Below are 23,467 nucleotides of genomic sequence, written 5' to 3'. Positions count from 1 at the left end.
GTGCTGCTCTGCGTGAGGTAATACAGTAGGGGGAGTGCTGCTCAGCGTGAGGTAATACAGTAGGGGGGAGTGCTGCTCAGCGTGAGGTAATACAGTATGGGGGAGTGCTGCTCAGCTTGAGGTAATACAGTAGGGGGGAGTGCTGCTCAGCGTGAGGTAATACAGTAAGGGGAGTGCTGCTCAGCGTGAGGTAATACAGTAGGGGGGAGTGCTGCTCAGCGTGAGGTAATACAGTAGGGGGAGTGCTGCGCAGCGTGAGGTAATACAGTAGGGGGAGTGCTGCTCAGCATGAGGTAATACAGTAGGGGGAGTGCTGCTCAGCGTGAGGTAATACAGTAGGGGGGAGTGCTGCTCAGCGTGAGGTAATACAGTAGGGGGAGTGCTGCTCAGCGTGAGGTAATACAGTAGGGGGGAGTGCTGCTCAGCGTGAGGTAATACAGTAGGGGGAGTGCTGCTCAGCGTGAGGTAATACAGTAGGGGGAGTGCTGCTCAGCGTGAGGTAATACAGTAGGGGGGAGTGCTGCTCAGCGTGAGGTAATACAGTAGGGGGAGTGCTGCTCAGCGTGAGGTAATACAGTAGGGGGGAGTGCTGCTCAGCGTGAGGTAATACAGTAGGGGGGAGTGCTGCTCAGCGTGAGGTAATACAGTAGGGGGAGTGCTGCTCAGCGTGAGGTAATACAGTAGGGGGGAGTGCTGCTCAGCGTGAGGTAATACAGTAGGGGGGAGTGCTGCTCAGCGTGAGGTAATACAGTAGGGGGGAGTGCTGCTCAGCGTGAGGTAATACAGTAGGGGGAGTGCTGCTCAGCGTGAGGTAATACAGTAGGGGGGAGTGCTGCTCAGCGTGAGGTAATACAGTAGGGGGGAGTGCTGCTCAGCGTGAGGTAATACAGTAGGGGGGAGTGCTGCTCAGCGTGAGGTAATACAGTAGGGGGGAGTGCTGCTCAGCGTGAGGTAATACAGTAGGGGGGAGTGCTGCTCAGCGTGAGGTAATACAGTAGGGGGAGTGCTTATCAAATGGAAGGTTTTATATGTTCTCCACACTCTCGTCCTCATGAACGTAATCAAGAAAAAGTCATCGGAGAATGCACTCGGAGCATAAGAGTGTGAAGCACAGTAGTATGCATATTGAGAAGCACGCTCGGTGTCGAACTGTTAATGTGGAATTGCCCTTGTATAACTGTATTTATTTAAGTACAACATATAACCTACTGTATATATACTCACTGTTGTTCCCATGTCATACCTGGTTACGATGGGGGTAGACATCTATCTGTTGTGTAAAGGTAGCAATTTGCACATTTCTTTACAGTTGCAGTGACCAGTTAGATGTTTCACATGGTGGAACAAAGATGATACAAAAATACAATTTTAAGATCCTGTAATTACACCAACAATTCTGATATCCATAATGTATAATAACCATACTTTTATAATAAGATGTATTGATAAACAGTGATACAAAAGCAATCCGAGAGAGAGAGGAGATGAGGCAGAGTATATGATCCACCAACTATATCAGAGCGATGATGCAAGCCTACCGTTTGACATGATTACACTGTCCCTCTGGTGCTGTTACTCATGCTATTTCCCAGTACTTTTCTATCCTTCAGCTTTAGGCTGACGACCGCTTACCTATGAATCATCAGGTTTCAATCTGAGGTAGGTGGTGGTCGCTGACTCAGCAAAGCAGCATCAATCTTGCTACCTGCAGATAATTGTTTGCTTCCCAACATGGCATCTAGAAGTCATCGAGCAAATCCCGATGAGATGCCACTACAGTAAATCAATAAGGAATGCAAACAGTACACCCTAATTAGGCTACATTTTAGTTTCTAGAACATTCCCTGGACTTTAAAAAAAATATATATTATTTTTTTTAATTCCGATTTCTATCTTATATCCGCCTGAGGCTGTTTGCTCTTGCTCATGTCGATGGTGTAGGATAGGCGTAATGTGCTTTCCTGGCTCGCTATTTATCACAGATTAGGCCTAATTCCAGACGGCTGCTGATGCTAAATGGGCTTGTCAGGCCTCCCCAGCAGTACCATCTGAGCTCTGCCAGTCGAGGCCAGCTCACATGGGCCTGTCCCCTGTACTGTTCTGTACGAATCCCAGCTAGCCACCCTCAAATCAGGCCTGTCGCTGAACAAAGACTCCAGAACAAGACCCTTAGCTCCAGACATATTGTAGTTTGCCATCCCAAGAGTAGCACTGTCAGCTTAGATGTGATTACTGTACCCTCCCCTGCATTTAACCCATTAATTGTAGCAGGAAGACGAATGTACGACTCTTTCTGGTTGCGATTGGCCTTAATGTGGTATAGACGCCCGCCTATACCACAGACGGACACCATTTTTACAGGAATGTTGGTATGATGACTTGTTCCTCATACATGCTAGTATTTTGACCCCCCCCCCCCCCCACACCTCTTTTACACTGCTGCTACTCTGTTATCATCTATGCATAGTCACTTTAATAACCCCACCTCCACTCTATACCTCAACTAACCGGTGCCCCCACACATTGACTCTGTACCTGTATATATTCTCGCTATTATTATTTTACTGCTGCTCTTTTATTACTTGTTACTTATATTTCTTATTCATAAAAAAAAAAGAAAATGTAACTGCATTGTTGGTTTTGGGCTTGTGAGTAAGTATTTCACTCTAAGGTGAAATGTTGTATTCGGCGCATGTGACTAATAACATTGGATTTGATTTAATCTAATGCTTTCAGAACACCCTGGACATGAGTCAACTTTGACCTTTTGTTTTCAGAACATCACCCGTCTCTAGCTGCTAACTCTGATTGAGGAACAAAATATTGAATGGAAAAAGAGTTAATCGATTCAACAGTCTGCAGGCGTAACACTTGCATAGACAGTGATTCACATCCCTATCAACAAGGCAGGTCCTACAAGCCCTAGTTTTGTCGCAACTTCAAATCAAAATCAAATCAAGTTTATTTTATATAGCCCTTCGTACATCAGCTAATATCTCGAAGTGCTGTACAGAAACCCAGCCTAAAACCCCAAACGGCAAGCAATGCAGGTGTAGAAGCACCTTGATTACTGTTCAGTCGTGTGGTCAGGTGCCACAAAGGACTTAGGTAAATTGCAATTGGCTCAGAATACGGCAGCACGGCTGGCCCTTGGATGTACACGGGGAGCTAATATTAATCTCTCCTGGCTGAAAGTGGAGGAGGGATTGACTTCATCACTACTTTTATATATGAGAGGTATTGACATGTTGAATGCACCAAGCTGTCTGTCTAAACTACTGGCACACAGTTCTGACACCCATGCATACCCCGCAAGAGGTCTCTTCACAGTCCCCAAGTCCAGAACAGACTATGGGAGGCGCACAGTACTACATAGAGCCATGACTACATGGAACTCTATTCCATATCAAGTAACTCATGCCAGCAGTAAAATTAGATTTAAAAAACACCTTATGGAACAGCAGGGACTGTGAAGCAACACAAACATTGGCACAGATACGCACACACACACACACACACACACACACACACACACACACACACACACACACACACACACGATAACATACGCACCATACATACACATGGATTTAGTACTGTAGATATGTGGTAGTGGTGGAGTAGGGGCCTGAGGGCACACAGTGTGTTGTGAAATCTGTGAATATATTGTAATGTTTTAAAATTGTATAACTATCTTAATTTTGCTGGACCCCAGGAAGAGTTGCCTTGGCAGCATCTAATGGGGATCTGTAATAAATACAAATATTGACATTGCAGGGATTTTGCCGTCATTGTTATCTTTGTGTGCAAAGTCCAAAACATTGAGAGAATTTCAATAATTTGTGATGGACAAACATTTTCCAGTGTAAACGTAAGACTAAAACCAGAGAGAAAGTATGTAGAACAAGATAATGGACCTATAAACAGTGCCTTCGGAAGTATTCAGACCCCTTGACTTTGTCCACATTTTGTTACGTTTACCTTATTCTAAAATTGATTAAATTGTTTTATCATTCATCAATCTATACACAATACCCTACAATGACAAACAAAAACAGGTTATATTAGAGATTTTTGCAAAAAAATAATAACCCGGAACTATCACATTTACATAAGCACTCAGAACCTTTTACTCAGTACTTTGGTCTTCTTGGGTATGACGCTACAAGCTTGGCACACCTGTATTTGGGGAATTTCTCCCATTCTTCTCTGCAGATCCTCTCAAGCTCGGTCAGGTTGGATGGGGAGCGTCGCTGCCCAGCTATTTTCAGGTCTCTCCAGAGATGTTCAATCGGGTTCAAGTCCGGGCTCTGGCTGGGCCACTCAAGGACATTCAAAGACTTGTCCCGAAGCCACTCCTGTGTTGTCTTGGCTGTGTGCTTAGGGTCATTGTCCTGTTGAAAGGTGAACCTTCACCCCAGTCTGTGGTGCTGAGCGCAGGTTTTCATCAATGATCTCTCTGTACTTAGCTCCGTTCATCTTTCCCTCAATCCTGACTAGTCTCCCAGTCCCTGCCACTGAAAAACATCCCCACAGCATGATGCTGCCACCACCATGCTTCACCATAGGGATGGTGCCAGGTTTCTTCCAGAAGTGACGCTTGGCATTCAGGCCAAAGAGTTCAATCTAGGTTTCATCAGACCAGAGAATCTTGTTGTAGATACATTTCAAGGATGATCAAAGGAAACAGGATGCACCTGAGCTCAATTTTGAGTCTCATTGCAATGGGTCTGAATAATTAAGGTTTTTCTGTTTTTTATTTTCAATAAATGTGCACAAATTTCTAAACCTGTTTTCGCTTTTTCATTATGGGGTATTGTTTTAGATTGATGAGAATTCGTTTTTATTTGATTCATTTTAGAATAAGGCTGTAAAGTAACATGGAAAAATTCAAAGGGTCTGAGTACTTTCCGTGTGTGTGTGCATATGCATACAGTTGAAGTCGGAAGTTTACAAACACTTAGGTTGGAGTCATTAAAACTCGTTTTTCAACCACTCCACAAATTTCTTGTTAACAAACTATAGTTTTGGCAAGTCGGTTAGGACACCTACTTTGAGCATGACAAGTAATTTATTATTATTATTTTTTTTTTAATAAGTTTACATACACTAAGTTGACTGTGTCTTAAGCAGCCAGGAAAATTCCAGAAAAGGATGTCATGGCTTTAGAAGCTTTTGATAGGCTGATTGACATCATTTGAGTCAATTGGAGGTGTACCTGAGGATGTATTTCAAGGCCTACCTTCAAACTCAGTGCATCTTTGCTTGACATCATGAGAAAATCAAAAGAAATCAGCCAAGAACTCAGAAAATAAATTGTAGCCCTCCACAAGTCTGTTTCATCCTTGGGAGCAATTTCCAAATGCCTGAAGGTACCACGTTCATCTGTATAAACAATAGTATGCAAGTATAACACCATGGTACCACGCAGCCGTCATACAGCTCAGGAAGGAGACGCGTTCTGTCTCCTGGAGATGAACGTACTTTGGTACGAAATGTGCAAATCAATCCCAGAACAACAGCAAAGGACTGGAGGAAACAGGTACAAAAGTATCTATATCCACAACTAGGCAAGTCAGTTAAGAACAAATTCTTATTTTCAATGACGGGCTAGGAACAGTGGGTTAACTGCCTTGTTCAGGGGCAGAACTGCAGATTTTTACCTTGTCGGCTCGGGGATTCGATCTTGCAACCTTTCGGTTATTAGTCCAACGGTCTAACCACTAGGCTACCTGACGCCCCATATCAACATAACTTGAAAGGCTGCTCAGCAAGGAAGAAGCCACTGCTCCAAAACCGCTATAAAAAAGCCAGACTAAGTTTTGCAACTGCACATGGGGACAAAGATCGTACTTTTTGGAGAAATGTCCTCTGGTCTGATTTAAAAAAAAAAAAATAGAACTGTTGGCCATAATGACCATCGTTATGTTTGGAGGAAAAAGGGGGAAGCTCGCAAGCCGAAGAACACATTTACATTTAAGTCATTTAGCAGACGCTCTTATCCAGAGCGACTTACAAATTGGTGCATTCACCTTATGACATCCAGTGGAACAGCCACTTTACAATAGTGCATCTAAATCTTTTAAGGGGGGGGGGGCAGAAGGATTGCTTTATCCTAGGTATTCCTTGAAGAGGTGGGGTTTCAGGTGTCTCCGGAAGGTGGTGATTGACTCCGCTGTCCTGGCGTCGTGAGGGAGTTTGTTCCACCATTGGGGTGCCAGAGCAGCGAACAGTTTTGACTGGGCTGAGCGGGAACTGTACTTCCTCAGTGGTAGGGAGGCGAGCAGGCCAGAGGTGGATGAACGCAGTGCCCTTGTTTGGGTGTAGGGCCTGATCAGAGCCTGAAGGTACTGAGGTGCCGTTCCCCTCACAGCTCCGTAGGCAAGCACCATGGTCTTGTAGCGGATGCGAGCTTCAACTGGAAGCCAGTGGAGAGAGCGGAGGAGCGGGGTGACGTGAGAGAACTTGGGAAGGTTGAACACCAGACGGGCTGCGGCGTTCTGGATGAGTTGTAGGGGTTTGATGGCACAGGCAGGGAGCCCAGCCAACAGCGAGTTGCAGTAATCCAGACGGGAGATGACAAGTGCCTGGATTAGGACCTGCGCCGCTTCCTGTGTGAGGCAGGGTCGTACTCTGCGGATGTTGTAGAGCATGAACCTACAGGAACGGGCCACCGCCTTGATGTTAGTTGAGAACGACAGGGTGTTGTCCAGGATCACGCCAAGGTTCTTAGCGCTCTGGGAGGAGGACACAATGGAGTTGTCAACCGTGATGGCGAGATCATGGAACGGGCAGTCCTTCCCCGGGAGGAAGAGCAGCTCCGTCTTGCCGAGGTTCAGCTTGAGGTGGTGAGCCGTCATCCACACTGATATGTCTGCCAGACATGCAGAGATGCGATTCGCCACCTGGTCATCAGAAGGGGGAAAGGAGAAGATTAACTGTGTGTCGTCTGCATAGCAATGATAGGAGAGACCATGTGAGGTTATGACAGAGCCAAGTGACTTGGTGTATAGCGAGAATAGGAGAGGGCCTAGAACAGAGCCCTGGGGGACACCAGTGGTGAGAGCGCGTGGTGAGGAGACAGATTCTCGCCACGCCACCTGGTAGGAGTGACCTGTCAGGTAGGACGCAATCCAAGCGTGGGCCGCGCCGGAGATGCCCAACTCGGAGAGGGTGGAGAGGAGGATCTGATGGTTCACAGTTTTGAAGGCAGCCGATAGGTCTAGAAGGATGAGAGCAGAGGAGAGAGAGTTAGCTTTAGCAGTGTGTAGCGCCTCCGTGATACAGAGAAGAGCAGTCTCAGTTGAGTGACTAGTCTTGAAACCTGACTGATTTGGATCAAGAAGGTCATTCTGAGAGAGATAGCAGGAGAGCTGGCCAAGGACGGCACGTTCAAGAGTTTTGGAGAGAAAAGAAAGAAGGGATACTGGTCTGTAGTTGTTGACATCGGAGGGGTCGAGTGTAGGTTTTTTCAGAAGAGGTGCAACTCTCGCTCTCTTGAAGACGGAAGGGACGTAGCCAGCGGTCAAGGATGAGTTGATGAGCGAGGTGAGGTGAGGGAGAAGGTCTCCAGAAATGGTCTGGAGAAGAGAGGAGGGGATAGGGTCAAGCGGGCAGGTTGTTGGGCGGCCGGCCGTCACAAGACGCGAGATTTCATCTGGAGAGAGAGGGGAGAAAGAGGTCAAAGCACAGGGTAGGGCAGTGTGAGCAGAACCAGCGGTGTCGTTTGACTTAGCAAACGAGGATCGGATGTCGTCGACCTTCTTTTCAAAATGGTTGACGAAGTCGTCTGCAGAGAGGGAGGAGGGGGGGGGGGAGGGGGAGGAGGATTCAGGAGGGAGGAGAAGGTGGCAAAGAGCTTCCTAGGGTTAGAGGCAGATGCTTGGAATTTAGAGTGGTAGAAAGTGGCTTTAGCAGCAGAGACAGAAGAGGAAAATGTAGAGAGGAGGGAGTGAAAGGATGCCAGGTCCGCAGGGAGGCGAGTTTTCCTCCATTTCCGCTCGGCTGCCCGGAGCCCTGTTCTGTGAGCTCGCAATGAGTCGTCGAGCCACGGAGCGGGAGGGGAGGACCGAGCCGGCCTGGAGGATAGGGGACATAGAGAGTCAAAGGATGCAGAAAGGGAGGAGAGGAGGGTTGAGGAGGCAGAATCAGGAGATAGGTTGGAGAAGGTTTGGGCAGAGGGAAGAGATGATAGGATGGAAGAGGAGAGAGTAGCGGGGGAGAGAGAGCGAAGGTTGGGACGGCGCGATACCATCCGAGTAGGGGCAGTGTGGGAAGTGTTGGATGAGAGCGAGAGGGAAAAGGATACAAGGTAGTGGTCGGAGACTTGGAGGGGAGTTGCAATGAGGTTAGTGGAAGAACAGCATCTAGTAAAGATGAGGTCAAGCGTATTGCCTGCCTTGTGAGTAGGGGGGGAAGGTGAGAGGGTGAGGTCAAAAGAGGAGAGGAGTGGAAAGAAAGAGGCAGAGAGGAATGAGTCAAAGGTAGACATGGGGAGGTTAAAGTCACCCAGAACTGTGAGAGGTGAGCCGTCCTCAGGAAAGGAGCTTATCAAGGCATCAAGCTCATTGATGAACTCTCCAAGGGAACCTGGAGGGCGATAAATGATAAGGATGTTAAGCTTGAAAGGGCTGGTAACTGTGACAGCATGGAATTCAAAGGAGGCGATAGACAGATGGGTAAGGGGAGAAAGAGAGAATGACCACTTGGGAGAGATGAGGATCCCGGTGCCACCACCCCGCTGACCAGAAGCTCTCGGGGTGTGCGAGAACACGTGGGCAGACGAAGAGAGAGCAGTAGGAGTAGCAGTGTTATCTGTGGTGAGCCATGTTTCCGTCAGTGCCAAGAAGTCGAGGGACTGGAGGGACGCATAGGCTGAGATGAGCTCTGCCTTGTTGGCCGCGGATCGGCAGTTCCAGAGGCTACCGGAGACCTGGAACTCCACGTGGGTCGTGCGGGCTGGGACCACCAGGTTAGGGTGGGCGCGGCCACGCGGTGTGAAGCGTTTGTATGGTCTGTGCAGAGAGGAGAGAACAGGGATAGACAGACACATAGTTGACAGGCTACAGAAGAGGCTACACTAAAGCAAAGGAGATTAGAATGACAAGTGGGCTACACGTCACGAATGTTCAGAAAGTTAAGCTTACGTTGCAAAAATAAAAAAATAAAATAAAATATCTGATTGACTAAAATGATATAGTACTGCTGGCTGGTGAAGTAGCCTGGCTAGCAGTGGCTGCATTGTTGAAAGTGAAGCTGGCTAGGTGACCTCGACAATTTCTCAAAATTTCTCAAAACTACACAATTATCATGGATACAAGGACAGCAAAGACAACTAGCTAACACTACGCTAATCAAGTCGTTCCGTTGTAATGTAAGTTTCTACAGTGCTGCTATTCGGTAGAAGTTGGCTAGCTAGCAGTGTTAGCTAGCAGTGTTGGCTAGGTAGGAGGACGGCAGCGCGGCAGGCGAAAATAGCTGGCTAGCTAACCGATAATTACTCAAAGCTACACAATTATCTTAGATACAAAGATAGGAAAGAAAACTATGTAGCTAGCTAACACTACACAAATCAAGTCGTTCCGTTGTAATGTAATCGTTTCTACAGTGCTGCTAATCGGTGGCTAGCTGGCTAGCTAGCAGGGTTGACTACGTTACGTTACGTTAGGACGAGAATACCTGGCTAGCGAACCTCAGTGAACCTCGATAACTACACAATTATCTTTGATACAAAGACGGCTATGTAGCCAGCTAAGTAGCTAGCTAAGATCAAACAAATCAAAGATAGCAAAGACAACTGTGTAGCCAGCTAACACTACACTAATCAAGTCGTTCCGTTGTAATGCACTCGTTTCTACAATGCTGCTATTCGGTGGCAAGCTGGCTAGCTAGCAGTGTTGGCTACGTTGCGTTACGTTAGGACGAAAATAGCTGGCTAGCGAACCTCAATAACTACACAATTATGTTTGATACAAAGACGGCTATGTAGCTAGCTAAGATCAAACAAATCAAACCGTTGTACTGTAATGAAAATGAAAATCAGACCGTTGTACTATAATGAAATGTAATGAAAAGTTATACTACTATTCGGTAGACGGTGGACGTTTGCTAGCTGGCTAGCTGCTGGGCAGATAGCAGTGTGGACTACGATAGACGACGAAATACGATAATTACGCAATTACACAGACGGCTATGTAGCTAGCTAAGAAGCTAAGAAGAAATTGCTAAGGTTGGACAAATTAAACCGTTGTACTATAATGAAATGTAATGAAAAGTTATACTACCTGCAGAGCGAATGCAAATGCGACCGCTCGCTCCAAACCGGATGCAGCGACCCGGACAGCTAATGAAACTGGATTATTTATTTTTGTAATAAAGCCTTTTTGTGTGGAAAAACTCATTCTGATTGGCTTAAAAATGTGTTTACATCGCCAAGATGGGAGTGCTCTAAAATCTAGCCGCGTCGACGGCCGGTGTGACTGTGCCGTTTGCCACACCCCCTGCCAAGCCCACCACCTAAGTCCCTTTTGGATCCAGAAAAACCCCTAGTCTTTAAGTTCTATTCTCAGCATAGGCCATAACGAACTGTCAACAATGCAGAGCAGTTCATGTTTATAGTTCACTAATGACACGCGTCGTAATCATGACACTCAACTGACTGCTGACTCTCCCCTCTGCCCCTCCCCCACCACCTCTTTATCGCTCCCCGTATTCTCTTTATCCTCCCTCCTCCTCCCCTCTACACTGCATTTATCTCCCTTTCCTGCTATGTCTTCCCCTCTCCATCTCTCAATGGATTGCAGTGATGGACATGGAGTCTGCAGTATGTCCCTCGTCCAATCAGAACGGCTGCATCCTGAACCCACTTCCTGTCTCCGAGATCAAACAGGAACAGGAAGTAGCTCCACCCCCCTGTCTGAGGGTGCACCTGTACCACCTGGGCCAGGGCGGAGCCAACAGCCAAGACCTCACCTACCCGGCAGGGGACTATGTGGCTGAGGAGCTGTGCATCGACGCGGCCAAGGCATGCGGTGAGTGAGCCAGTGCTCAATGTTTTTCTGCTCTAAAGGAGATTATTTAATAAAGCATGAACAATGTTGAGTGGAACTAAAGCCATAAACAAGGACTGACACATACTGCATCGTGTTAGTAGTGCTTAGTTTGGGAACGAGATAATAGACTTGCTATTTCCCCCTCAGTGCTTGTTTGAGGTATTAAAGTGTGGGCAGGTTTATGAGACTTTGCCGTTTTGTTCACTGTGCTCCCCTGTCTCTGACTTTAAATCTCTGGCCTTTAACCAAAACACTTCAGCGCTTGTTTCGTTAGCCTTAACATTTGGCTAAAACACTTTAGTGATTGTTTCGTTAGCCTTAACATTTGGCTAAAACACTTTAGTGATTGTTTCGTTAGCCTTAACATTTGGCTAAAACACTTTAGTGATTGTTTCGTTAGCCTTAACATTTGGCTAAAACACTTTAGTGATTGTTTCGTTAGCCTTAACGTTTGGCTAAAACACTTTAGTGATTGTTTCTAGTGTCGATAGACTGTGAGTGGTTCAGGTTTGTGCCAGATTCATTTAAAATGCTTAGGCCACAGCATAGGCCTACACCAGTAGCCAAACACACACACACACACACACACCTTTCCCACCCTTTTCCTTGTTTGTAACTGCTGTTGACACAACAGGGCCCAGAAACCACTGCCCGCAGGCTTCAGGGGCCTGTCTGCTTGGTGATCCAGATCCACACACACCAGGGTTTGCGTTAGGGAAATGTGACACCGGACAACGTGACTGGGAAGAATTTAATTTTACCGGCCATTTGAGAAATGTACCGGACTCGTATGCATTGTGTGTGTTGCCCATTAGGGTGTCTACCCACGGTGGCCAGACTACAGATCCCATTTAGGTTATGGTAATGTATCTTAACGGAACATGCAACTCCTGTAATGAAACATGAAATAGCATGTCATTTTCAAACATTTGACAAAATGCAATTTGCAGGAACATGCCATTCAAAGCAGCACACCACTCTCTCTCTCTCTCTCTCTCTACCGCACCTGCTATTTCGACCTCTGAATGCCCAGCTATGAAAAGCCAAGTGACATTTACGCCTGGTGTACTGACCTGTTGCACCCTCTACAACCACTGTGATTATTATTTGACCCTGCTGGTCATTATGAACGTTTGAACATCTTGGAGAACAATCTGGCCTTAATGGCCATGTGTTGTTATGATATCCACCCGGCACAGCCAGAAGGGGACTGGCCACCCCTCAGAGCCTGGTTCCTCTCTAGGTTTCTTTCTAGGGAGTTTTTCCTAGCCACCGTGCTTCTGCATTGCTTGCTGTTTGGGGTTTTAGGCTGGGTTTCTGTATAGCACTTTGTGACTTCTGTTGATGTAAAAAGGGCCTTATAAATACATCTAATTGAAATTTGATTCCATATGTGACAGAGATAAATCTCTGTTAGAATCTTAGAAAGAAGGACTCTAAAAATGAAACAACTAGGATGGGTTGCTAATATGACTAGGATGGGTTGCTAATATGACTAGGATGGGTTGCTAATATGACTAGTGTAACAGTAGGACTTTACGGCGTCCCCTCGCCCCGACACGGGCGCGAACCTGGGACCCTCTGCACACATCAACAACGGTTGCCCACGAAGCGTCGTTACCCATCGCTCCACAAAAGCCGCGGCCCTTGCAGAGCAAGGGGCAACCCTACTTAAAGTCTCAGAGCAAGTGACGTAACTGATTGAAATGCTACTAGCGCGTACCCGCTAACTAGCTAGCCATTTCACATCCGTTACACTAGGATGGGTTGCTAATATGACTAGGATGGGTTGCTAATATGACTAGGATGGGTTGCTAATATGACTAGGATGGGTTGCTAATATGACTAGGATGGGTTGCTAATATGACTAGGATGGGTTGCTAATATGACTAGGATGGGTTGCTAATATGACTAGGATGGGTTGCTAATATGACTAGGATGGGTTGCTAATATGACTAGGATGGGTTGCTAATATGACTAGGATGGGTTGCTAATATGACTAGGATGGGTTGCTAATATGACTAGGATGGGTTGCTAATATGACTAGGATGGGTTGCTAATATGACTAGGATGGGTTGCTAATATGACTAGGATGGGTTGCTAATATGACTAGGATGGGTTGCTAATATGACTAGGGTTGTGCCTTTTGGCTTCTGCACAACGAAAGAAAGTTGATATGAAAACCAATGGAACAGGAGAGGAATGTCTCATGAGGAAGTCTTTCATAGGCGGCATGTCTGATTAGGCCCTAAAGTAAAAAATATATTTATATAATTACTCCTTTCTATACAGAAATAAATAAAATCATCCAAAATACTTCACCAGAGAGCATCACTTGGCCACAGAGAAATGGAGAATGATTAGCATCTTTACAGAATGAGCTGTGGACTGTTTGACATCACAGGCTCGTAGGCCTGTGTCTGTTTGTGAAGCCCACATGGCAGTAGGCCTGGCTGATAAGCTGTCAGTGAAAAGCATTCTAAAATATATTTGAAGATGGTGTCTTGAGTATCATTTTAAATGTTGATATAAGAAGGGGAGGGGTGTGGCGAAGATATAGGCACGTCTCTCAGCTCTCCAGAATGCGCTCAGCTGTCTCCCGTCACTTCTTGCGCATTCATTGTTTCATGTGAATTGTTTGTCCTTTGTTTGTTTATTTTTTATCAATTCCCCATTACATATGTAACCAGTAGTAAATGTACTGTTAATCCCTGTCATTTGGTTACATACATTTATGTTAATGCATTAGTCATTTACTGTTCTCATTCTCGCAGTGGAAACGGTGTTTGCCGAGTTCACAACCTGCTACACTTGTGAGAAATCAGTTTTGATTTATTTCAGAACCAAGTTTTGTAAAAAAAAAAAAAAAAAAAAAAAAAAAAAATTTGTTTGGAGGGCTCCATGTGAGCAATGAGCATGTGTCTGGTTTCTCTGTCCTGTTAATATTGAGGGAGCGCACACGCCTGAGCACACGCCTGAGCACACGCCTCAGCACACGCCTGAGCACATGTAGAACGCATTGAATGCATTGATGACTAATGCATTGAGGGAAAGATTGTTGGAAAGATTTATAAAATACTGTGAAGAACTATTATCATTTGCAATGGATGTAAAAAAAAAAAAAAAAAAGACATCGTTGACTTACTGTGTGAGCTGAAGAAAACATTTTTGAGAAGTTCAGCTTATTAGTGGTGGAAGTGGTGAGTTAAGACCATCAGAAAATCGGACATCCCAAAATGGGCACTTTCCTACATTTGCTCCCAGCAGACTAGTTACTTCTAGTAACGGGCTGCCATGTGCCTCAGTAAAAGGCACATGGCAGCCCGCTTGGAGTTTGCCAAAAGGCACCTAAAGACTCTCAGACCATGAGAAACAAGATTCTCTGGTTTAACTATTTGGCCTGAATGCCAAGCGTCACGTCTGGAGGAAACCTGGCACCATCCCTACGGTGAAGCATTGTGGTGGCAGCATCATGCTGTGGTGATGTTTTTCGGCGGCAGGGACTGGGAGACTAGTCAGGATCGAGGGAAAGATGAACGGAGCAAAGTACAGAGAGAACCTTGATGAAAACCTGCTTCAGAGTGCTCAGGACATCAGACTGGTTGTTGTCCTGTTGGAACTTTCCCATAGCACACAGCCAAGACAATGCAGGTGTGGCTTCGGGACAAGTCTTTGAATGTCCTTGAATGGCCCAGCCAGAGCCTGAACTTGAATCCGATCGAACATCTGTGGAGAGACCTGATAATAGCTGTGCAGCAACGCTTCCCATCCAACCTGACAGAGCTTGAGAGGATCTGCAGAGAAGAATGGGAGAAACTCTCCAAATACAGGTGTGCCAAGCTTGTAGCATCATACCCAAGAAGACTCAAGGCTGTAATCGCTGCCAAAGGTGCTTCAACAAAGTACTGAGTAAAGGGTCTCAATACTTATGTAAATGTGATATTTTTATTTTATAAATTAACAATTTCTAAAAACCTGCTTTTGCTTTGCCGTTATGACGTATTGTGTCTAGATTGATGAACAAAATAATTGTATCATTTTTAGAATTAGGTTGTAACCTAACAAAATGTGGAAAAAGTCAAGGGGTCTGAATACTTCCCAAAGGCACTGTTTATACTTATTCTCAAAAATAACTTTTCCCAGCCATGAAAGCTGCCAGAGCGCGTGGGGACATTGCTTACATCCGTTATGACACTCATTGTCCACCCTCCCTCCCAGAAGCCTGGAAGGGATAAGAGAGCCAAGCCAGAGTTCCTGATAAGCTACCCAGGAAAGGCCTGAAAATAGACCATATTATTATAGGTAGCCATAGAAATAAGGTTCATGAAATCAATAACATCAGACAACATTCATATATTAGCCATTTCTGAGATTCACTTAGATAATTCATTTGAAACAACAGTAGCAATACAAGGATAACATCTATATAAGAGACAGGAACGCTTATGGGGCAGGTGTTGCTGTATATATTCAGAGCCATAACCCTGTAATGCTTAGAGAAGATGTTATGTCAAGTGTTATTGAAGTGTTGTGGTTGCAGGTTCACCTGGCACATCTAAAGCCTTTTCTTTTGGGGTGTTGCTATAGGCCAGATAGTGCTAGCAGTCAGTATCTTAATAATGTGTGAAATGCTTGATAGTGTATGTGATGTAAAGAGGTCTACTTTCATGGGGACCTGAATATTGACTGGTTTTCATCAAGTTGTCCACTCAAGAGGAAGCTTCTCACTGTAACCAGTGCCTGTAATCTGGTTCAGGTTATTAATCAACCTACCAGGGTGTTTACAAACACTACAGGAACAAGATCATGTACTGTTTAGATCACATGTTGACTAATACTGTAGAACTTTGTTCTAAAGCTGTATCTGTACCCATTGGATGCAGTGATCACAATAGAGTGGCTTTATCCAGGAAAGCCAAAGTTTCAACAGCTGGGCCTAAAATAGTGTACAAGAGATAATATAAGATATTTTGCTGTGACTTATGTAGATGATGTTAAAAACATGTAGGTTCGATGTGATTTAATAAGGAGCCTCCAGACGCTGCTCTTGATGAATTTATGAAATTGCTTCTTCCAATTATTGAAAAACATGCACCTGCATAGAAACTGACTGTTAGAACTGTTAAGGCTCCTTGGATTGATGAGCAATTTAAAATCTGTATGGTTGAAAAATGAAATGAGGCAAAAGTCTGGCTGCACATCTGTCTGGCTGACTTACTGCAAATTGAGAGATTGTGACTAAATTCAACCGAAAGAAGAAACTGTATTGTGAAACCAAGATCAATGATACATTTGAGTACTTTTTAAATGAAATTATGGCCAGAAAGACATTCAACTCCATCTTTCATCGAATCAGATGGCTTATTCATCACAAAAACATTTGATGTTGAAAATCATTTTTATGATTACTTCATTGGCAAAGTGCGCAAACTTAGGCAGGAAATGCCAACAATGAACAGTGAGACATCGTATTTATGCATAAAAAAAGAAATAATGAAAGAAAAGCATTGCAAGTTTAAATTCTGTAAAGTATTGTGGGAAAGGTGGAAAAATGATTGTTATGGATCAGTAATGACAAACCTCCTGGCATTGACAACTTAGATGGAAAGCTACTGAGGAAGGTAGATATCTGTCATATCTTTAATCTGAGTCTAGAGGAAAGTCTGTCCTCAGGCCTGGAGGGAAGCCAAAGTAATTCCGCTACCCAAGAGTGGTAAAGTGGCCTTTACTGGTTCTAACAGCAGACATTTCAGCTTGCTGCCAGCTCTTAGCAAACTGTTGGGGAAAAAAGTGTGTTTCTCTGTAAACAAATTAGTAACAGACTTTCAGCATGCTTTTAGAGAAGGACACTCAACATGTGACACATTGACACAAACGACTGATGATTGGTTAAAAGAAATAGATTGTGGGATCTGTACTGTTAGATTTCAGTGCAACTTTTGATATTATTGACCATAACCTGTTGTTGAAAACACTCATGTGTTATGGCATTTCAACCTCTGTCAGTGTTGGGGTTCGTTTCCTTGTTCCTTGTCAATCATTGGCTCATTGGTGAACTAGCATTGTGACTATCTTTTAATTAAATAATTAAAAAACCTTTTATTAATGCAATTGCAGACAGAAGTTGACAACAGGAACATGACGCATGTTTCTGAGTAAGTTCTGCAAAATAGGAAAAGTCCCAAGTTGTTTTTATTAAACCCCAAGTCCAGCCTTAGTGATGTCACTGCCTAAGTCATTACCTTTACCTCATGAGACCAAAACTATGCCTACACAACACTAAAAGCCTTGTTTATATAGCTATCTAAAAGCTTAGCAGTAAATGTCCAAGTTGATTTATAGTGGAATGTCTAACTAGTCTCATATCTCTTATGCTCCCCTGCAGAGTTCTGTCTTCAGTCACACATTTCTCAAGACAGTTTCTTCATGAGAGGCAGAGAGCCTAGAAAAGTACTGTGGAACAATATTAAACCTCATAATGTGTATATATATTGTTAATCTGTAGTCTAGGACCCTATAAATGTAGTCGGGGAGGGGTCTTATAACACCTCCCCTTCTATTAATACAACATAAGCATAATCAATTATTATAATACATCAAACATTTGGTTCAGCCCCTATCACGACCCCTAGGTGAACCCCCTTCAATAGCGTGGATTCAGAGATATATTTCTAATAGAACTTAAAGGGATTTCTTTTAATGGAAGCTTTTCTAGGTAAAGTGTGGTGTACCGCAGGGCAGTTTTTTAGGCCCTGTACTCTTTTCTATTTTTACCCATGACCTGTCACTGGCATTAAACAAAGCATGTGTGTCCATGTATGCTGATTCAGCCACGTACGTATCAGCAACCACAACTAATGAAGTCACTGAAACCCTTAACAAAGACTTCCAGTCTGTTTTGGAATGGGTGGCTAGTAATAAACTGGTCCTGAACATCTCTAAAACTAAGAGCATTGAAATTTGGTACCTATCATTCCCTAAGTTCTAGACCTCAGCTGAATCTGGAAATGTTATGGTGTGACAAGTTGAAGAGAATAAATGACTTGGTGTTACCTTTAGATTGTAAACTGTCATGGTAAAAACATATAGATTCAATGGTTGTTAAGATGGTGACAGGTCTGTCCGTAATAAAAAGAAGCTCTGCTTTTTTGACACCACACTCCTAAAAGCAAGTCCTGCAGGCTCAAGTTTTGTCTAATCTTGATTATTGTCCAGTCGTGTGGTTGAGTGCTGCAAGGAAAGACCTAGTTAAGCTGCAGCTGGCTAAGAGTTGAGGAGAGACTGACTGCATCACTTCGTCTTTTTGTAAGAAACAATGTATTGAAAATCCCAAATTGTTTGCGTAGTCAACGTACACACAGCTCTGACACATATACACACACACACGCACTTAGCCGACCATACATGCCACCAGGGGTCTTTTCACAGTCCTCAAATCCAGAACAAATTCAATAAAGGGTACAGTATTATATAGAGCCATTACTGCATGGAACTCCTTTTCCATACCATATTGTTCAAATTAAGAGCAAACCTGGTTTCAAAAAACAGATAAAGCAACACCTCACGGCACAACGCCTCTCCCCTATTTGACCTAGATAGTTTGTGTATGTATTGATATGTAGGCTACGTGTGCCTTTAAAATAATTGATGTAGTTCTGTTCTTGTCTTTTAATGTTCTGTATTATGTTTCATGTTTTGTGTGGACCCCAGGAAGAGTAGCTGCTGCTTTTGCAACAGCTAATGGGAATCCTAATAAAATAGAAAAAAATACCCAAAAGTACATTTTAATTGCTAAAATATACCTAAGTATCAAAAGTAAAAGTATAAATTACTTCAAATCAGACAGCACAATTTTTTCTTACCAGATAGCCAGGGGCACACTCCAACACTGACATAATTTACAAACATAGCATGTGTGTTAGGTGAATCCGCCAGGCCAGAGGCAATAGGGATGACCAGGGATGTTCTCTTGATAAGTGTGTAAATTGGACAATTTTCCTGTCCTGCTAAGTATTCGAAATGTAACTACTACTTCTGGGTGTCAAGGAAAATGTATGGAGTAATAAGTACATTATTTTCTTTAGGAATGTAGTGATGTAAAAGTTGTCCCAAATATAAAAAGTAAATTACAGATACCTCTAAAAAACGAGTTAAGTAAAAAATACTTTGAAGTACTACTTAAGTACTTTACACAACTGAGCAGAGATCCCCCTCAAAATAAGCTCTGTATGCCTGTGATAGTTGTGTTGTATAAATAAGAAAATACACACACGCCAATTTTAATTACATTAAAATATGCAAATTAACCTACAGGCCGATAAGCATGTCGGGTAAAAGTATTTCCATCAATGAATAAAAAACATTATTTTGCAATGGGATTGTTTTTTTCCCCGGTCAATTTGGCTGGCAACAAATTTTTTTTATCGGGGGCGGGGGGGGGAAAGGCCAAAAGCAAGCAATTACCGGCTAACTGAAACTCTGACGCTGACACAAACATCTGGGTGGATGACAGTCACCACCAGTGGAGGCTGGTGGGAGGAGCTATAGGAGGACTGTCTTGTAAAGGCTGGAATGGAGTCAAATTGTGGTTTCAATATGCTTGATGTGTTTATCGTTGTGTTTATTCCATTCCAGCCATTACAATGAGCCTGTCTTCCTATAGCTTCACACCAACCTCCTCTGAAAACCACATACCAACACGTCCATGTCCTGTGACTGCTGTTGACACCAAAGGGCCCAGACTCCACCGCTCATCCAAATCCACACAACGCCCATATCACAGACTGGCCCCAGCCTCCATCAGAACCAACATTGGCTCTGAACACAAGACTAGTGTCCGGCCTGACATTAGGGTCTTGGTGTGATTCTGGACAACACCCAGTCATTCTCTGCAAACATCAAGGCATTGACTCTCTCCTACAGGTTTATACTCTACAACACCACTACCTTTCCTCACACAGAAAGCGGAGCAGGTCCTAATCCAGACAAATTAAACAACTTCTTTGCTCGCTTTGAGGATAATAAATACAGTGCCACTGACACCCGCTTTCCAAAACCTGCGGGCTCTCCTTCTCCGTGGCCAACGTGAGTAAAATATTTAAACGTGCGAACATGCGCAGAGCAGCTGGCTGGAGTGTTTACGGACATATTCAACCAATCCCTATCCCAGTCTGGTGTGTTTACGGACATATTCAACCAATCCCTATCCCAGTCTGTTGTCCCCACATGCTTCAAGATGGCCACCATTGTTCCTGTTCCCAAGAAAGCTTAGGTAACTGAACTAAATGACTATCGCCCTATTGCACTCACTTTTGTCATCATGAAGTGCTTTGAGAGACTAGTCAAAGACCATATCACCTCCACCCTACCTGATAACCTAGACCCACTCCAATTTGCTTACCACCCCAATAGGTCCTCTGACGATGCAATCGTCATCACACTACACACTGCCCTATCCCATCTGGACAAGAGGAATACCTATGTAAGAATGTTTTATTTATTTTTATTTTACCGTTATTTTACCAGGTAAGTTGACTGAGAACACGTTCTCATTTGCAGCAACGACCTGGGGAATAGTTACAGGGGAGAGGAGGGGGATGAATGAGCCAATTGTAAACTGGGGATTATTAGGTGACCATGATGGTTTGAGGGCCAGATTGGGAATTTAGCCAGGACACCGGCTTACTCTTACGATAAGTGCCATGGGATCTTTGATGACCTCAGAGAGTCAGGACACCCGTTTAACGTCCCATCCGAAAGACGGCACCCTACACAGGGCAGTGTCCCCAATCACTGCCCTGGGGCATTGGGATATTTTTTAGACCAGAGGAAAGAGTGCCTCCTACTGGCCCTCCAACACCACTGTTGTTCATTGACTACAGCTCAGCATTTAACACCATAGTACCCTCAACTCGTCATCAAGCTCGAGACCCTGGGTCTCGACCCCGCCCTGTGCAACTGGGTCCTGTACTTTCTGACGGGCCGCCCCCTGGTGGTGAAGGTAGGAAACATCTCCACCCCGCTGATCCTCAACACTGGGGCCCCACAAGGGTGCGTTCTCAGCCCTCTTCTGTACAGTGCCTTGCAAAAGTATTCATCCCCCTTGGTGTTTTCCTATTGTGTTGCATTACAACCTGTAATTTTAAATCGATTTTTATTTGGATTTCATGTAATGGACATAGATAAAATATTCCAAATTGGTGAAGTGAAATGAAAAAAATAACTTGTTTGGGAAAAAAAATAAAAAAAATAAATGAAAAGTAGTGTGTGCATGTATTCACCCCCTTTGCTATGAAGCCCCTAAATAAAGATCTGGTGCAAGCAATTACCTTCAGAAGTCACATAATTAGTTAGATTGCACACAGGTGGACTTTATTTAAGTGTCACATGATCTCGGTATATATACACTTGTTATGAAAGGCCCAAGAGTCTGCAACACCACTAAGCAAGGGGCACCACCAAGCAAGTGGCACCATGAAGACCAAGGAGCTCTCCAAACAGGTGAGGGACAAAATTGTGGAGAAGTACAGATCAGGGTTGAGTTATAAAAAAAAAAAAAATCTGAAACTTTTAACATCTCACGGATGGCACCACAACAAACCTGCCAAGAGAGGGCCGCCCACCAAAACTCACGGACCAGGCAAGGAGTGCATTAATCAGAGAGGCAACAAAGAGACCAAAGATAACCCTGAAGGAGCTGCAAAGCTTGACAGTGGAGATTGGAGTATCTGTCCATAGGACCACTTTAAGCCATACACTCCACAGAGCTGGGCTTTACAGAAGAGTGGACAGAAAAAAAGCCATTGTATGAAGAAAAAAATGTGGGAGACTCCCCAAACATATGGAAGAAGGTACTCTGGTCAGATAAAATTAAGCTTTTTGTCCATCAAGGAAAATGTCTGGTGCCAACCCAACACCTCTCATCACCCCGAGAACAACATCCCCACATTGAAGCATGGTGGTGGCAGCATCATGGAGAAATGGACAATGACCCCAAGCATACTTCCAAAGTTGTGGCAAAATGGCTTAAGGACAACAAAGTCAGGGTATTGGAGTGGCCATCATAAAGCCCTGATCTCAATCCCATAGAAAATCCGTGGGCAGAACTGAAAAAGTGTGTGCGAGCAAGGAGGCCTACAAACCTGACTCAGTTACACCAGCTCTGTCAGGAGGAATGGGCCAAAATTCACCCAACTTATTGTGGGAGCTTGTGGAAGGCTACCTGACTCGTTTGACCAAGTTAAACAATTTAAAGGCAATGCTACCAAATAATAATTGGATGGATGTGACCTTCTGACCCACTGGGAATGTGATGAAAGAAATAAAAGCTGAAAAATCATTCTCTCTACTATTATTCTGACATTTCACATTCTTAAAATAAAGTGGTGATCCTAACTGACCTAAGACAGGGAATTGTTACTAGGATTAAATGTCAGTAATATAAATGTATTTGGCTGAGGTGTATGTAAACTTCTGACTTTGTCTGTCTCTGTCAGTCTGTCTTAAACCATCTTCAGTCTTCTCCCAGTAGAGAAAGCACATAATCCTTACGTTCTAACCTGCCATAATTTAGTGCACACGAGGTCATTCATCTTATGTAGGCAGCGCGCGCTCTGAAGCGAGTGGGATTGCCTGGCTACGTGACCTTACCATTAGTTGTTTTGATAACAGCGAAAATCCATGGAATACGTTGATCAAATCCAGGCATCCTAAATTAGAAAACTTTTGAAAATTAAAGTTAGCTCTATTAGACCGCATTTGTAGTTTTAATTTCTTTCAACAGGCTACATTTCTCTTGAAGCAAGCAGAAAATGGGTGTAAACATGGCGTTGTAGCCAGACGAATACATTAAAAGACAATATTCAACCTATCAGAAACACTATGCTCACAACCTGAATCTACTAAATGGTGTCACTGGTGGATTTTGTTTGACTTTTGGAATATATTGCTGAATAGACTGTTTTTACCAGGCGTGAATTACGGACTCAACACACATAGTTGATGCGCTAGAGAAATGTATACTGCAAACTTTCACCCACTTCATTTTTAGATAAGAAAATATCACCCTATCTTTGTTTCAACCATCCATTCAAATAATTTCTGTATCAGTCCACCTTTTGTCATATCTGCACACAGCAGGTATTCCATTATATGGGGTAAAGCCTAAATTGCAGTTGATTGCCAGTGATCATCATTCATCATGTAGACAAATGCTAGGCCTATATATAATCATTAGGTGACTTTAAAGGAGTAGGTCATTGGATGCAAACCATAGTCTAAGTATGTTATACCTTTTGCCTTGTATAAATTACATGATGACAATCGCTTGCTTGCCATACTAGTCTGTACAACAATGGCAATTATCTGCAACCAAGCTTGAGGGACAATGTTGATTGACAGGTGGAATGATGTACAAT

The 23,467-nt window shown here is 44.0% G+C and overlaps 1 protein-coding gene across 2 annotated transcripts in view; it reads left to right on the top strand.

Annotated features, from left to right (window-relative positions):
- The window catches only part of LOC129810819 (tyrosine-protein kinase JAK2-like), a 69,157-nt gene that overhangs the window by 10,077 nt on the left and 35,613 nt on the right, over positions 1-23,467 (top strand). For both annotated transcript variants that reach the window (XM_055861750.1, XM_055861757.1), the window contains exon 2: positions 10,803-11,030. In XM_055861750.1, the coding sequence (XP_055717725.1) occupies positions 10,803-11,030 (228 nt within the window). The remainder of the gene's footprint in view (positions 1-10,802; positions 11,031-23,467) is intronic.

Source organism: Salvelinus fontinalis, chromosome 2, assembly GCF_029448725.1.
Source record: "Salvelinus fontinalis isolate EN_2023a chromosome 2, ASM2944872v1, whole genome shotgun sequence".
Taxonomy (NCBI): Eukaryota; Metazoa; Chordata; class Actinopteri; order Salmoniformes; family Salmonidae; genus Salvelinus; species Salvelinus fontinalis.
Note: the sequence above shows the minus strand (reverse complement) of the source record. Positions and strands in the feature narration are given on the sequence as shown.